Here is a 15,113-nt window from a genome sequence, read left to right as displayed (position 1 = left end):
TCCTATGGACACCAACATGCTTGCTCATGGACAGTGGATTTAGCCGCTTTTTTATTTTTTTTAAACACATTTCATAGTGAACTTCTGAATCTATTATGGTATTTGCGGTTGCCTGAAGAGGCCACCATTTTAACAATTAAAATGCAATTTTTTAAATGTTTAATTTATTGTTTGACAGCATTAGTGTTAGGGGATATGTGTGTATCTATTATATTGCGTCTTTGTGTTATAACCAGCGTTTTGTTACAAGCTCATACAAATGGTTTTTACTCTACTTCTCTAAGTGCTCACTTATGAAATTCATCCACTTTTGTATGTTCCAAAGAGGGGGAGTCAACTTTACACAATAAAGGAACTTTATTCTACAGAAATAAGCTTTGTGGTTTTACATGAGGGTCCATCTGTTGTAAGGGTTAAAGTTCACAGTTAGCAGTCTGTCATACCCACGGTGTTCCGCACAGTAGGTTGAAGTTGCCGCTAACCTACCTGATACAAGATCAGATATACATATTCCCCCTAATGGTTAAAGTTATGATCGGGAATAGTTAAATCTGATCCTAGATCTGTGGTTGTTGGCTACTCTGACAGAGCTTGGGGGTCTAGTATCTACTGTAGTCAGGAGTATGTGAGAGGCCGTGTGGCACGCAGCAGTCTGTGCACGGCGTCGACGAACAGGTGGTGAGAGCGTCGTTCCTGTCCGGCGGGGGACATGCCATCTCGGAGCATGTGCAGGAAGGTGGAGTGGAACTCGCTGCCGGGGTCCAGCTCTGGAGAGAACGCCTCACTGTGTTCCTTGATCCTCAGCCTTTGGCTCCTCCGGGCCCCCAGCAGGTACACACACCACGAGTCCTCTCGGACCGGGACCGGGTCTAGGTGCTCACACACCTGGGAGAGAGGTTAATCCTACTGTACACACACCACAACGACACTGGGATGGCTGCTAGGTGCTCTCACACTTTGGAGAGAAGGTATCAATAGTAGGGTGAATATCCTGTCCATCTGCACGGACAAAGTACTATGCAGGTGCAAGGAAATGTCAGTACTAGAGGTGAATCTCAACCAAATCTAGTCTGTCCAGTCAACTAGCTCAGTGTTTCCCCTATATGCACTGCAGCTCTTTCCTGATTCTGAAGCTACTTCTGTTACTTTCTGGGGAGGTCCTCTATCCAAGGACTCAGAGTGTGAGTGTGTTTAAACCGTATGCATCTCTAAGTGTGAGTGTACCTGCAGCACCAGACGCTCATGGCCACACTGCGTGTTCCACTGGCTCCAGGAGAAGGCGAATGCAGAGGAGAGCAGGGCCATCTGTTCATACACAGTGTGTTCTATCAGAGGGTCCTGGAGAAAAGGTTAATGTTATGACAAGCTTTTCAACAACACCATTTAAGCCTAACCAGATTTTCACATTTTGAGGGTCCTACAAGGGAGGAGAAAGATACCGCATCAGACGTTTCTACACCCCAACCTACTGTATTTTCTCCTTTTTTTTCGTGAAAACGAAACGTCCCATTTTCAGGACCCTGTCTTTCATAGATGATTCATAAAATCCAAATAACTTCACAGATCTTCATTGTAAAGGGTTTAAACACTGTTTCCCATGCTTATTCAATGAACCATGAACAATTAATGAACATGCACCTGTGGAACGGTCGTTAAGACACTAACAGCTTACAGACAGTAGGAAATTAAGGTCACAGTTATGAAAACTTAGGACACTAAAGAGGCCTTTCTACTGACTCTGAAAAACAAAAGAAAAATGCCCAGGGTTCCAGCTCATCTGCGTGAACGTGCCTGAGGCATGAGGACTGCAGATGTGGCCAGGGCAATAAATTGCAATGTCCGTACTGTGTGATGCCTAAGACAGAGCTACAGGGAGACGGCAGGGACAGCTGATCGTCCTCACAGTGGCAGACCACGTGTAACAACAGCTGCACAGGATCGGTACATCCGAACATCACACCTGCAGGACAGGTACAGGATGGCAAAAACTGCCCGAGTTACACCAGGAACGCACAATCCCTCCAGTGCTTAGACTGTCCGCAATAGGCTGAGAGAGGCTGGACTGAGGGCTTGTAGGCCTGTTGTAAGGCAGGTCCTCACCAGACCTCACCTGCAACAACGTCGCTTTTGGGCACGAACCCACCGTTGCTGGACCAGACAGGACTGGCAAAAAAGTATGAGTCGCGGTTTTGTCTCACCAGGGGTGATGGTTGGATTCGCGTTTATCGTCGAAGGAATGAGTGTTACACCAAGGCCTGGACTCTGGAGCGGGATCTGGGTGGTCACGGTCTGGGGTGGTGTGTCACAGCATCATCGGACTGAGCTTGTTGTCATTGCAGGCAATCTCAATGCTGTGCGTTACAGGGAAGACATCCTCCTCCCTCATGTGGTACCCTTCCTGCAGGCTCATCCTGACATGACCCTCCAGCATGACAATGCCACCAGCCATACTGCTCATTCTGTGCATGATTTCCTGCAAGACAGGAATGTCTGTCTTCTGCCATGGCCAGCGAAGAGCCCGGATCTCAATCCCATTGAGCACGTCTGGGACCTGTTGGATCAGAGGGTGAGGGCTAGGGCCATTCCCCCCAGAAATGTCTGGGAACTTGCAGGTGCCTTGGTGCAATAACTGGCAAATCTTGTGCAGTCCATGAGGAGGAGATGCACTGCAGTACTAAATGCAGCTGGTGGCCACACCAGATACTGACTGTTACTTTTTACTTTGACCCCCCCCCCTTTGTTTAGGGACACATTATTCAATTTGTTAGTCACATGTCTGTGGAACTTGTTCAGTTTGTCTCAGTTGTTGAATCTTATGTTCATACAAATATTTACACATGTTAAGTTTGCTGAAAATAACATTTTCTTTTTATGCTGAGTTTAGGTTTTTGTTGCTATACAGGTTCAACAGTGTTACAAGCAACATGAATTGTGTGCCCACATTGCTTTGTGCAACATCATGCATCATCTAATTCACAGTATGCTGATGACACTCACCTTTGCGTTTACGCTGACATATTTGTCGGAGTATTGGTTGACGAAGATGTTGACCCCGGCGCTGACCATGGCTTTCTGTAGTTCAGAGGAACTCATCCACTGGCCCAGGATGTGGTTCAGTCCTCTCTCCTGGTCTGACTGGAGCATACACTTGCTGCCCTGTCAGAGAGATGAATCAGGATGCATTATCTCATGGATTTGGGTAATTCCTCAATACAATAATAGCCTTGTTTCCTTCATTACCACTGAAAACATTGTTTAGATTTCCACAATACTGTTTCCCCAGATATGAATCACTGAGGAATGTTCACGAATAGAGGAAGCCATTTTAAACTGTTGAGATGCACCCAACAGTGTCTGGAGGAGATGGAGCATGACAGATAGCGAGTTCTTGCCTTGATGGTGATGCTGACTTCAGTGAGGGCTGCGGTGATGGTGAGCAGGGCAGAGTCCTGGCCCAGTGGTCTGAGCTCCCAGCTCTGGAACGGCATGTTGGCATACGAGTCCTGTAGAAGCGTGAAGGCGTAGAATGAGTCCATCTTGAACGAGATCTTCCGCTCTGCCTGGTCGTACGACGTCTCACTGATGCAGTCGGTCTTCCAGTGCTGACCTATTGATTGACAGAATTTTTAGATGTGTTGACTAGACATCATGGCTCTCAATAATGTAGAAAAGGGAATCATGTCAACTCCACACATTTCTATCTGAAAGTTCTGTAATTTCTGGGTAGAGTGCCCCCCCCCCAGATTCTGGCATATGTTAAATACTTGAATCACTATCAGTACCATGTGGAGCCCATCCAGTTCTCCAGGTGTCTCTCACCTTCAGGGTCCCAGCGGGCCACCTGGGGGTCCTCCAGGAATAGGACAGAGTCAGGCAGGGTGACTGTGACCCCTACAGGGGGACTGGTCAAGACCCCACTGTCCTCCAGCTTCATGGAGGCAGAGCCCTGGATCTGAGTCTGCTCTGTGGGGTAGGGGAACGGCTGCAACCCTGTGTCCAACAGCTGGGGGTTGGGGCGAGAGACACGGATGTTAACTCAGAGAAATAAAGCTGGTTCTGTTACTTTCCTCAAGGTTATCTAGTCCCCTTGATTAATGCATCATATACTTTATCAAGGAGTTTACACATTCAGTAACCCACAGACGGGGTGCCCAGTGAAAGTCCATGGAGTAGGAAGGGAAACTGCTGTCAGAAAGGGCACTTTCTGAACTATACTGAACATAAATATAAACCCAACATGCAACAATTTCACTGAGTTCCCTGAGCTACAGTTCAAAGGAAATCAGTCAATTGAAATAAATTAGGCCCGAAATCTATAGATTTCACAAAAATGGGCAGGGGCGTAGCCATGGGAGGGCATAGGCCCACCCATTGGGGAGCCAGGCCCAGGAGGTCAGAATGAGTTTTTCCCCACAAAAGGGGTTTATTACAGACAAAATACTCTTCAGTTTCATCAGCTGTCCGGGTGGCTGGTCTCAGACGATCCCGCAGGTGAAGAAGCCAGGTGTAAAGGTCCTGGGCTGGCATGGTTACACGTGGTCTACAGTTGTACGTACTGCCAAATTCTCTAAAACAACATTGGAGGTGGCTTATGGTAGAGAAATTAATATTAAATTATCTGCCAACAGCTTTGGTGGCCATTCCTGCAGGCAATCCCAATTGCACGCTCCGTCAACTTGAGACATCTGTGGCATTGTGTTGTGTGACAACTTTACGTGTTGCGTTTATATTTTTGTTCAGCATAGGTGCTGTACTTGGTGGTTTTGGTTCACCTCTCTCATCTCCCATCCATTGAGTTGTTGGGATTGTGGCGGCAGACGGAAGACATCGCAGTAGAAGACTCCTCCCAGGGGTGTGTACTGTTGAAGGTCAACCACCTGACCCTCATAGCTGTCAATCACTGGGTCCATCGGGGTAGGGGTGGAGTCTCCCTCACCTGGACAAGACACACGTACAGGTGAACATGGGAATCACAATATGGAATGAAAGGGGCAGGTTAATTCACAAGCTGTGTTTATAGTAACATGGCTAGGGTTGCAAAATTCTGGAGACTTTCCCCAAATTCAATTTTTTTCCCAGAAATCTTGTTTGAAGGACTTCTGGATTTCCTACTTATTCCTTTCCTGATTCCAGGAATGTTGCAACCCTAAACATGACACTAAAAAGAATCCAAACAGAACAGTGAAATATATAAAGGGACTGTTATTTGACCACTTTGTCCTCTGAGCCAGTTGTAGTCTCTCACCTGAGTCATCTCCCTCTAACATTGTATCTATCTGACTCCCATCCTCCTCCAGCTTCTGTTGGGCATCCTCCAGCTGCTTCTGACCACTCCTCCCCTCCTCCTTCATAGATATCACACTCACCGCACTCTGACACGCATACACATTCACACATGGATACGCACACAGACGTTAGCCTATGTCACTTTTTTAAAAATTTGATTAATTCATCCTTTTTGTTTCCAGCTTACCTTCCTGCCTTCAGACCCTCTGACAGACTGCACCTCTTCTTCTGCACCTCCCTGCTGTGTGCTCCCTCTCCTGTCACCATCTCCCTCCGTCTCCCCACACTCCCCCACGGGGGTCGCTCCCTCCAGAAGGAGTTCCTCCCTGGTCTCCAGGCCCAGGGACATCCTGCTGGGGTTCTGGCTTTTCAGGTTAGCCAGGTGAGACAAGTGGTCGTAGTGGGTGTGGAGGATTCTCACAGCGACGTCACTGACTGCCAGCTGTTTGGGCAGCTCAAAGCCCAGTCCCACCTCCTCGAACTGGAACCCTTTAAACCTGGAGAGCCACAGAGAGAGAGAGACACTAAATTGTTCTGTTTTTTCTTTACCCAACACATCCATAAGAATGGGTTTGAGTAGAAAAAGACTCTTAGCAAGGAGACTAGATAGAAAGTCTCTAGTTGTGTGAAGTGAATAAAACGAAAGTCAGACATACGTCTGTGACGTGCCTTGGGTTCTTGTTAAGGTTGGCCCACAGACACAGTGTGATGATGTCATCCTGGACCACTGTCTGCATGTTCCCCGTCTCAATGTCTGAATGAGCATTGGCCCACTGTGGCCAGGGAGAAACACACAGACCTCAGCAAAACATGCTCATTTTACATTACAAAACTTAAATACAGTCGTTTCCTAAAACTGTCAGACATGTTTTCTGCATGTCTTAAACATCATCAGTACCCCTACCTTGAGTATCTCCTCAGTGCTGTGGTCAAGTTTGGATTGGATGAGAGTCTGGATGGAGAGGAGGGTCTCCTGGTACCTCAGGGCATCAGCTGGTTCAGGCTCATCCCTCAGCATACCCTCCAGCTCCTCTAGCAGCTGCAGGCGGAGATGAAGTGCAGCCGTGTTTATGTTCATCATTCATTTGGTAGAATCCTTATACAGATCGATACCGGTCTCAAATAGAAGTGCTCTTGACAGAGTCCCGTTAAGTGGGCTCAAACAGGAACAAGTGCAAAACTGAATTGAGCGTTCTTATCGGACACATTCAGAACCGGTAGAATCCCCTTCTCCTGTTTCATGTCTCCATAATGTTACCCTGGTGTTTAATAGTAAACCCACCCGTAGCGCCAGGGCACACTCCTTTAGAATCGGTTTGATCTCGACCTCTGGGTCCTCGCACCACAGGTTGATGAAGGTGTTGATCTCCTGCTGGACTGACGGGTCTGGACTCCCGTCACAACGCATGTACCTGTCCCACTAGGGAGAAAACGAGCGGTGTTTAACTATGTCAAATGGGGCTCATCTGATTTATTTATCTACATCTACCAAGGCCATTACGGTAGTCTCTTGGACACGGTGTCTGGTAAAACCATAACATGAAGGCTCGGAGTAGCATAGCTAATATCTTAGTAACTACACAAAAGTCTGAGTTAGAGCTTTAGAACAATCACACACCTTGGCTTTCGCTCTGGAGTCAGTCTCCCACTTGGTGACTGCAGTCTGGTTCTCTTCCACTAGATGACGCAGTTCGTTCAGCTCATCCTCTCTGCGATCTTTGTCCTGTCACAGAAAGCAAGCAATGATCACTCTTTTTCATTAGAACATTACGGACAGGTTTAACTTCAAGAGCCCTCTCTGTACACAAACACACCGATAACCATGAATGAAAGGAAATAAAAAGGAAATACCTTTAGTTCCAGTTTCTGATGCTCCTCCTGCTCCTTTCTCTCTCTCTCCAGCCTCTCTTGCTCCTCTTTCTCAGCCAGGAGTCGAGCCTCCTCTACACAGTCAGAGGGGGAAAGGAGTCATGGGTCAAACATACAGTGCACGCTATTGAAGTAGCCCCATGAGTGTATCTGATGTATTACTGATGTATCACTGTGCATACTATTGAAGCATCTATGATACAAATGGCAGTTCAATAACACAGATCAAATGGTACAAATGCAGACAGACAAACAGACATACAACAATTAGCATATGACAGAGGTTTCGTCATGGATTGAATGATAATGAGAAATGACCAGTACCATCTTCCTTCTGTCTTCTCTCATCCTCCTCTTTCTGAAGTTGCTCCTTTTCAGCCTTACTGAGCTTGCCTCCTTTCTTTTGGGCAGACTTGAGCCAAATCAACAATTCAACTTGATGAACAAATGTAATCAATTGTGATCATAGACACATCTGCAAACTACTGAATTCTTGCAAGTTGTGGGCATTACAAAAGTGAGTATGAAGGTAAAGAGCATGACTATCTAAAGAACTTAAACTCTGAGATGCTGGGGAGAAACTGAGAACGTGATATTATATTCAATTTAGCTAGCTATATCTACTAGGCCTAGCTTGTTAAATCTCTCATGAATCAATATTATGCTATTCATAATAGTAGTTAACAGAAATACCTTTGCAATCTTGGGTGGCTAACAGGGAGAGAACATACAGAATCGAAAGTTAGGGGGATAGAGTATTTAGCTGTAGCAAGATAAGGCTGAACGAAGCAAAAAGAGACAAACACAGACTTGCAGCAGCATCATAATTGCAGTAGCTAGCTAACGTTAGCTAAACCAGAGTTAGCTAACGTTAGCTATGTAGCCAGTTTGTTGCCAGAGCAAGTAACTTATGCAACTAGCTGTATCTAGGTACTTAACATCTTAACAACCTAACCAGATATTCATTTTCTAACTCACTAGTTAGATAAAGTAGCTAACATTTGTTTGAAAACTGCTCACCATTTTCTCTTGGTGGGATATGTCAGCTTTCAACTCTTTTCGCGTCCAAGTTACCATGGAAACGGTAACGCACGCACAGTAGGTCAATATTTTGCTTTGCGACATGTACAACGATTTATGGCGTTTATGAACTCTCTTTTTTTATGTTTAAATTTTTATTATGAACACAACAAATACAACAAAAAAATAGAAATATACAAACAAGAGCACATAAACCTAACAGACGGGGGTTTTAAATATCAAGATTCATTTTAAATTTGTTAGATACTTTTATGGTGCATGTTGCTTTTTTGTTTTTAAATTTACTGATCATTTCAAAAAAATATTTCAATTTATCTTAAATAATGTGAAAAGGGGTTTGTTCTCTGCCCACTTAATTTTATGGACAAAGAATATTCCATGAAAAGATAAACAAATTAACAATGAAAGTTAAATCAGGGTCCACATCATTTGGTTCAAAATAAAACATAATTAACCTTAACAGTTATTTTAAAATAAAATCTTCTAACTCACACAAATCTTCTAACATAAGAGCAGTCCCAAAATAAATGGTCAAGAGTCTCTGGGTCACAATCACCAAATACACATTTGTTATCAATAGCTATTTTAAATCTGTGTATAATAAAGGTCTTTACAGGGTAGATTCTATGAATGAGTTCGTATGATACTTCTTTCACCTTATTAGATATACAATATTTACCAGACAACAACGAAACTTTGTTCCAGTTCACTTGTCCTGGGGCTGCATTCCAGTTCACTTGTCCTGGGGCTGCATTCCAGGTCACTTGTCCTGGGGCTGCATTCCAGTTCACTTGTCCTGGGGCTGCATTCCAGTTCACTTGTCCTGGGGCTGCATTCCAGTTCACTTGTCCTGGGGCTGCATTCCAGTTCACTTGTCCTGGGGCTGCATTCCAGTTCACTTGTCCTGGGGCTGCATTCCAGGTCACTTGTCCTGGGGCTGCATTCCAGTTCACTTGTCCTGGGGCTGCATTCCAGTTCACTTGTCCTAGGGCTGCATTCCAGGTCACTTGTCCTAGGGCCGCATTCCAGGTCACTTGTCCTAGGGCTGCATTCCAGTTCACTTGTCCTAGGGCTGCATTTCAGTTCACTTGTCCTAGGGCTGCATTCCAGTACACTTGTCCTAGGGCTGCATTCCAGTACATTTTAGCAGAGGGAATAGTAACACATTGACATAGTTTCCTTATATACATGTTATTACATTTATAGTTTAAAATGTCAATTCCTTCTAATTGTATTGAGGCTACAGAATCCTCAACAGTTGAACTTGGAGTACTGTTATATTCTCCTAAACGAAGAATAGCACCTTTTAGGGATAGCTCTAACAACAATTTGATACTCCTGAGGAGTGAATGTAACATTGTGTGTTCTAATAAATTCTGGATAATCATATAGTTGTCCATTATTCAATAATTGTTTAACCCAAATAATGTTGTTGTCAAACCAGTTATGGAAAAACAAAGACTTGTTTTTGTATGTTATATCTTTATTATTCCAGATTGTATACCTATGAGGGGGAAAATTGTGTTTGTACATGAGGTTCCAAGTTAGAAGTACTTGTTTATGAAAGTTTGCAAGCTTAATAGGGATTTTACCAATATCAAAGTTGCATTTGAGTAAGAATTCTGGACCACCAATTTGTTGATAATATTCCAGATGCAATCCTTATTTCTTAAATAGTTTTGTATCCATTTAATATTAAATATTATATTAGAGGTTTTAAAATCCAGAGCGTTCGACCCTCCCTCACCTTGGGTGCTACATATTACCGCTTTTCTAAAATAATGAGGTTTATTCCTCCTTATGAAGTTAAATCATTTAGTATCAACCATTTTAGTTACTGACAGAGGAACATCCAAGGCAAGGGAGGTATAAACTCATCTGTACCTTCAGATTGTGATAAAAGTACACGCCCAGATAAAGATCTCTTAATAAACAGGAGTTAAATCTCTTTGCAATTTTCTCTACAATAGGAGAGAAATTTAAGTTGGCCCTTTCTTTCTGATCTTTGCTAACTGTAATACCAAGATATGTGACCACATATTTTACAGGGATATTACATCCTGAGTTTAAGTCACATCTTTTCAACGGAAGTAATTCACATTTCCTAATATTTAGAGATAAACCTGATACATGTGTGAAGGCATTAATACACTCAATAGCTTTCTTGACTTCATTATGATCTTTCAAATAAATATGGTGGTGTCGTCAGCCAATTGTGAACATTTCAGCTCTGTCTTGTATCTGAATACCCCTAAAACTATCCTTATTTATATGAAGTGCCATAACTTGTGTGACCAATAAAAATAAGAAAGGAGAAATTGTGCATCCTTGTTTAATTCCACGTCTAATGTCGAATCTTTGTGAAGTTCCATGGGATATTTTACAGAGCTGTTACTATTATTGTGAAGTGTCTTAATTACACTTTGAAAATATTGACCAAAACCAAAAAATCGAAGTCTCAAAAATAAAATAATGTTCTGTATCAAATGCCTTGTAAAAAGCTTTATTTTATTTGTAGACATCTTCCATAATGTGCTCATTGTAGTCTATCAAGTCCAATACTAGTCGAATATTATTACATATGTCTGCCCTTCATAAAACCAAACTGGGTATCGTCAATGATTTGGTCAAGACCTTCTTTAAGTCTTTCTGCAAAGATGGATGCAAGTATCTTTTCATCATTGTTCATTCATGTGATCGGTCTCCAATTTTCTATAACATCATAGAATCTTTGTTTGGTTTGGGTATTACAGAAATTAGGCCCTGTGTCATAGAAACAGGCAGGACCCCTAAATCAATTGCCTCCTTAAAAACATTAAATATAAATTCAATAATATCCTCCTGAAAATACTTATAGAATTCACTGATAATGCCATCATTCCCTGGAGATTTGTTCTCTTAACTTGCTGATACATTGTTTTATTTCATTAATAGAAATAATTTCATCACAAGACTTTTGGAAGTCTTCATCTATGAATTTTGCAGTCTTTGACAGAGTCTAGAAAGTCATATGTCACTAGTAGGACAGGCATTACTGGTATAAAGGTCACCATAGAATTCTGAAACAAATTTTGAAATATCTTTTGGGGTTTTCATTTTCTTTGCCATCTATATTGAGCTTATGAATAGATTCAGAATTCTTTCTTTCTAAATTGTAAAAGCATTTTGTATGTTTTTCACCTTCCTCCAACCATCTCCTTCTTGATCTTACAAATGCCGCTTTTGCCTTCTCTTCATACATTTGGTCCATTTCTAGTTGTAAAGAGAATAACAGACCCTTTCCTTCTTCATAAAGGTCCTCCATAGAGATTAGAGAAAATATTTCCGAAACAAGTTTATCTTCCCTCAATCTTTTAAGTTCAGCAATTTCTTTACCTCTCTTCGTGGCTGTTTGTCTTCTTTCATAATTCATTCATTCCCCATAAGACTTAAATAGTTGGGCTTTCCTCCAATTGTCTTCCAACAGTCTACTATTGAGTTTCCAATAACTGCGATTCGGTTTAACTTCAGATCCATTCATATTTAAAGATAAGAATATAACTTCATGATCAGTAAGAATTGATGGTTCAATTGATACCTTGACTACAGAATTATCTAATGAATTAGAAATCAACCAGAAGTCAATTCTTGACTGTCTAGACATGTCCTTGTTACTCCAAGTGAATTCCTTTTAATCAGGATATTTAGATGTCCAAATATCTACTAATCCAAGACATAGGTTATTAAACTCAGGATTGACTATGCTGGATCCGTTAGGAGGGGGATATCTGTCAATCATCACATTAGATACAGAATTAAAATCTCCACCTAAGATAATTTTGATATCCTGAAATACACCTATAACTCTATTAATTTCTTCAAATTCTTGAAATAATATCCTGTTTTGTTTGTTGTTGGATGCATAAATATTCCCTAATAAAAAGATTTCACTGTTGAAATGTACTGTTAAAATTAACCAAAGTCCAGAGTGGTGAGTCTTACTACTGATGACCTTCCCTTTAAATGCACCTCTTAAAACTGCTACACCTGCAAAGTGGTTGTTGCCATATGATAACCAGATATCATTACCCCATTGATTTTTTTCCAAAAAGAAAGATCGGAAGAACAAGCATGAGTCTCTTGTAAATAAAAGTCTGGATTAAACTGTTTGCAATACAAGAAAATAGCCTTAACGCTTGAGTAAATTATGAATACCCCTGACATGAATTGAACAAAGAGATAAAAACAAACTTCAACCAACAACCTTGTTATGCTAATATAAGTTTTTCCTACGGATATGTAACTCAAAAGGATTTCCATCCCATTATTAACCTCTCCAACAACAAAAAACAACAAAAATGGTCATAAAGTTACCAAAGTATTCTTACTTGGCCAGGTCGCAGTTGCAAATGAGAACTTGTTCTCAACTAGCCTACCTGGTTAAATAAAGGTGAAATAAAAATTAAAAAATCCCACAAGGGGGAGACATTGCGTAGACTTTACAATAAGCAGTTATTCACCTATAGTTAGTGTTTAGCTTACCAGTTCTCAGGTCAGCCTTTTCTCATTCAAATGTTTGTGTACATTTTTATAATAAAAGGCTGCTTTTCACCTGGTAATCGTTTTTCTTGGCCTGACCGTTCTGTCCGAGTTAGACTCTGGCTCTCACTCAAATGTTCTGATTTGGCCACATTTCTTTCCCATCGATGATCACTCTTGCACCGATTTAAAAAAATAAAAAATACATTTTTAAAAAGGCAGTTTTCCCTGCCTTTCGAGCTGCAGCCACCATCGACCACAGTTTCTCTCTTGTCACTTTGTCTGCTGAGGTCAGATCCTCCGTGAACCTAAATTTTTTGCTTGATGAGGAATTCTCAATTCTTCGCTCGCCTCCAAAGAAGATCCCGTGTAGATCTGTTGGTGAACCAGATGACGGTTGTCCTCTGTCTCTTGTCTTGATCCTTAAGTCTTCCCAAACGATGGACGCTGTCTACATTTTCCTGAAGTTTGGCTTTTGATTTGGGAATGACAGCTCCACAGATGTCAACAACTCTGCATTTGATGTCCTCACCCGCCTGCTCTGGATTTCCATGGAGCCTCAGGTTCCACCTGCGCTGGTGTCTCTCCGCCTCATTCACCTTTTGCTCGAGTTCAGCCACCTTTTCATTTTCCTGGCAGATAACTTCCACTTTTAATGTCCTCAATTTTCATTGTATTCTCCCTAACCATGACCTCCAAGCCATTTGCCCTTTCATCTATCTTTGCTGTCAAAAGCACTAAAATATTGTTTTGCATCTCAAGAAGTGACACCCTCTTGGCCTCATCTTTCCCCCATGGGGCTTGACTGGAGTGCCGAGGTCGTAAGGTAAAGGCCTGAGCTGGGGACTGTTTATGATCTCAAGAGTTACATTTTGATTGTATAACGTAAAATGCCCTTTTTTCAAAAATGTTTTTGTCATACAATCAAAATAAAACGTCAAAGGCAAATTAAGTCATACAATCCAAATCTTGACACACAGGTCCATGTAAGCACGTGTCGAGAGGTTCAAACCCATAATGTACTGTACATTTTTGTGCTTTCATTACATCTGGGAAATTCGACGTCAGTGATCTTCAGGTCTCAAAGTCTGAGCTCTAGAAAGAGGCCTGGGTTGCCGACATGGAATTCCGAGTGGGATTACGGTTCAAAGTGATTTTTTTCAGGTTGGAGCTCGTTTTTTCCCGAGTTCTCAGTTGTCGTGAATGCACTGAAGTCGGAAATAGTATTTTTCCGAGTTCCCAGTTGTTTTTGATACATCGGGTGCATATTGTCTCACTTCAAGAAGAGTGACGCTCCTCGTGCTTTCTGACGTAAGACATTGTCCGTGTTCAAGAGGATCAAACCCGTATTATGGGTAAACTGTGACTGACCTACAAATATTAATGAGTCGTTATTTATGATGAAATGTGATTTTGTCGATGAGTCAGTCGGCAGTCACCTGCAGTCGTTTTGATGCTCTCGCACACGGTCAATGAGTCTCCACCATTTTGTGGTCGTCGTCTTCAAAGTTGTTTCCGGGTCGCAAAAAACTAAATTAGGATGACACAAGCGGAATTAAATGTAAAAGGCTTTGAAAATAAAAAGCTTGGTATATGTTCAGTGCTTCGTTGACATTTCACAGAGATACCCTTGTTTTTGTGAGAAATCTTTGAAAAAGAACAGGTGTAAAAACGGCTAGTTGGACCTGTCTGAGCGGTTGGCTGAAGATGCCCTTATCCGCTAGTAACTTAAACTGACTCTACTTTGGTCTGACCCACTACAGGCGATCTGGCAAGAACCAGGCAGATCTGTCCATATCCAGAGTTTTATTCTCCAGTCTAGTTCACCACGACACATTAGCACACACATAGAAACACTGTAGCTCCCTTCAGTAACCACGAGCACAACCGTTCCTTGATTTTAACTGGCGGCTTTATTCTGTAGTTTTAGTCAGAATTATCACCTTCCGTGAGCACTATAAAGCAAATGAAAAATACAGTTAAGCACACTCTTACAACCTTATCTTACGAGTGACTTATTGGCTTGGTATAACTCTGAAGTGCTTACATACACTACAGTTTAACCGGCGTTATAACGGGTTCAGATTAAACACATGAATAAAGGAAAAAATACCTCATTGGCTGCTTATTACAGAAGGGAGAAAATCAAACTTCACACTTATTATTCCTGGCATGAATTCACACTTCATCCTAACATACACTCTTCAACCTTTATGAACTACACCCGATGACATGAAAACTTAGCTAACGCAGCGCAGGATTGCCTTCCCTCCAAAAGTGTGTTGCTACAACAAGGATCCCCGTTACAACAGTATTAGCTACGTAGTTCCGCTTGTATTATCATTTCCCCCGCACAGCGGACACGTAAACAATTCAAACAAAGGACAACGACATAACCT

General features: G+C 42.1%; 1 protein-coding gene and 1 long non-coding RNA gene across 3 annotated transcripts; both read right to left on the bottom strand.

Annotated features, from left to right (window-relative positions):
- Positions 1 to 498: 498 nt before the first annotated feature.
- Positions 499 to 8,289, bottom strand: dnai7 (dynein axonemal intermediate chain 7). Of its 2 annotated transcripts, XM_024377029.2 has the most exons (16): positions 8,176 to 8,287; positions 7,849 to 7,866; positions 7,480 to 7,567; positions 7,138 to 7,229; positions 6,905 to 7,009; positions 6,569 to 6,706; positions 6,191 to 6,325; positions 5,956 to 6,059; positions 5,474 to 5,783; positions 5,246 to 5,372; positions 4,773 to 4,936; positions 3,820 to 4,003; positions 3,393 to 3,607; positions 2,998 to 3,156; positions 1,225 to 1,338; positions 499 to 885 (listed from the first exon to the last, which is right to left on the bottom strand). In XM_024377029.2, the coding sequence occupies exons 1-16, from the start codon at positions 8,278 to 8,280 to the stop codon at positions 616 to 618; spliced, it is 2,328 nt and encodes a 775-aa protein (XP_024232797.1). In that variant the 5' UTR covers positions 8,281 to 8,287; the 3' UTR covers positions 499 to 615. The 2 variants fall into 2 exon arrangements, with proteins under 2 accessions (XP_024232797.1, XP_024232798.1); XM_024377030.2 differs by lacking the exon at positions 7,849 to 7,866 and having other exon boundaries at positions 8,176 to 8,289.
- A 2,394-nt stretch (positions 8,290 to 10,683) lies between these two features.
- Positions 10,684 to 14,884, bottom strand: LOC112216891. Its single transcript, XR_002948416.2, has 2 exons — positions 14,828 to 14,884; positions 10,684 to 14,244 (listed from the first exon to the last, which is right to left on the bottom strand). It is a non-coding gene; the product is annotated as an uncharacterized LOC112216891 (long non-coding RNA).
- Positions 14,885 to 15,113: the final 229 nt, after the last annotated feature.

Source organism: Oncorhynchus tshawytscha, linkage group LG17 (genome assembly GCF_018296145.1).
Source record: "Oncorhynchus tshawytscha isolate Ot180627B linkage group LG17, Otsh_v2.0, whole genome shotgun sequence".
Classification (NCBI taxonomy): Eukaryota; Metazoa; Chordata; class Actinopteri; order Salmoniformes; family Salmonidae; genus Oncorhynchus; species Oncorhynchus tshawytscha.
The sequence above is the reverse complement of the archived record's forward strand: the minus strand, read 5'-3'. Positions and strand labels throughout refer to the sequence as shown.

Excerpts from the sequence above, each read along its gene's own strand:
- dnai7 (XM_024377029.2), bottom strand. The coding sequence starts at position 8,280 with ATGTCGCAAAGCAAAATATTGACCTACTGTGCGTGCGTTACCGTTTCC. Across the intron at positions 6,326-6,568 it reads AGTGTGCCCTGGCGCTACGG|CTGCTAGAGGAGCTGGAGGG; the intron begins GTGGGTTTACTA and ends CTCCGCCTGCAG. Across the intron at positions 886-1,224 it reads ATGAGCGTCTGGTGCTGCAG|GTGTGTGAGCACCTAGACCC; the intron begins GTACACTCACAC and ends CCTCTCTCCCAG.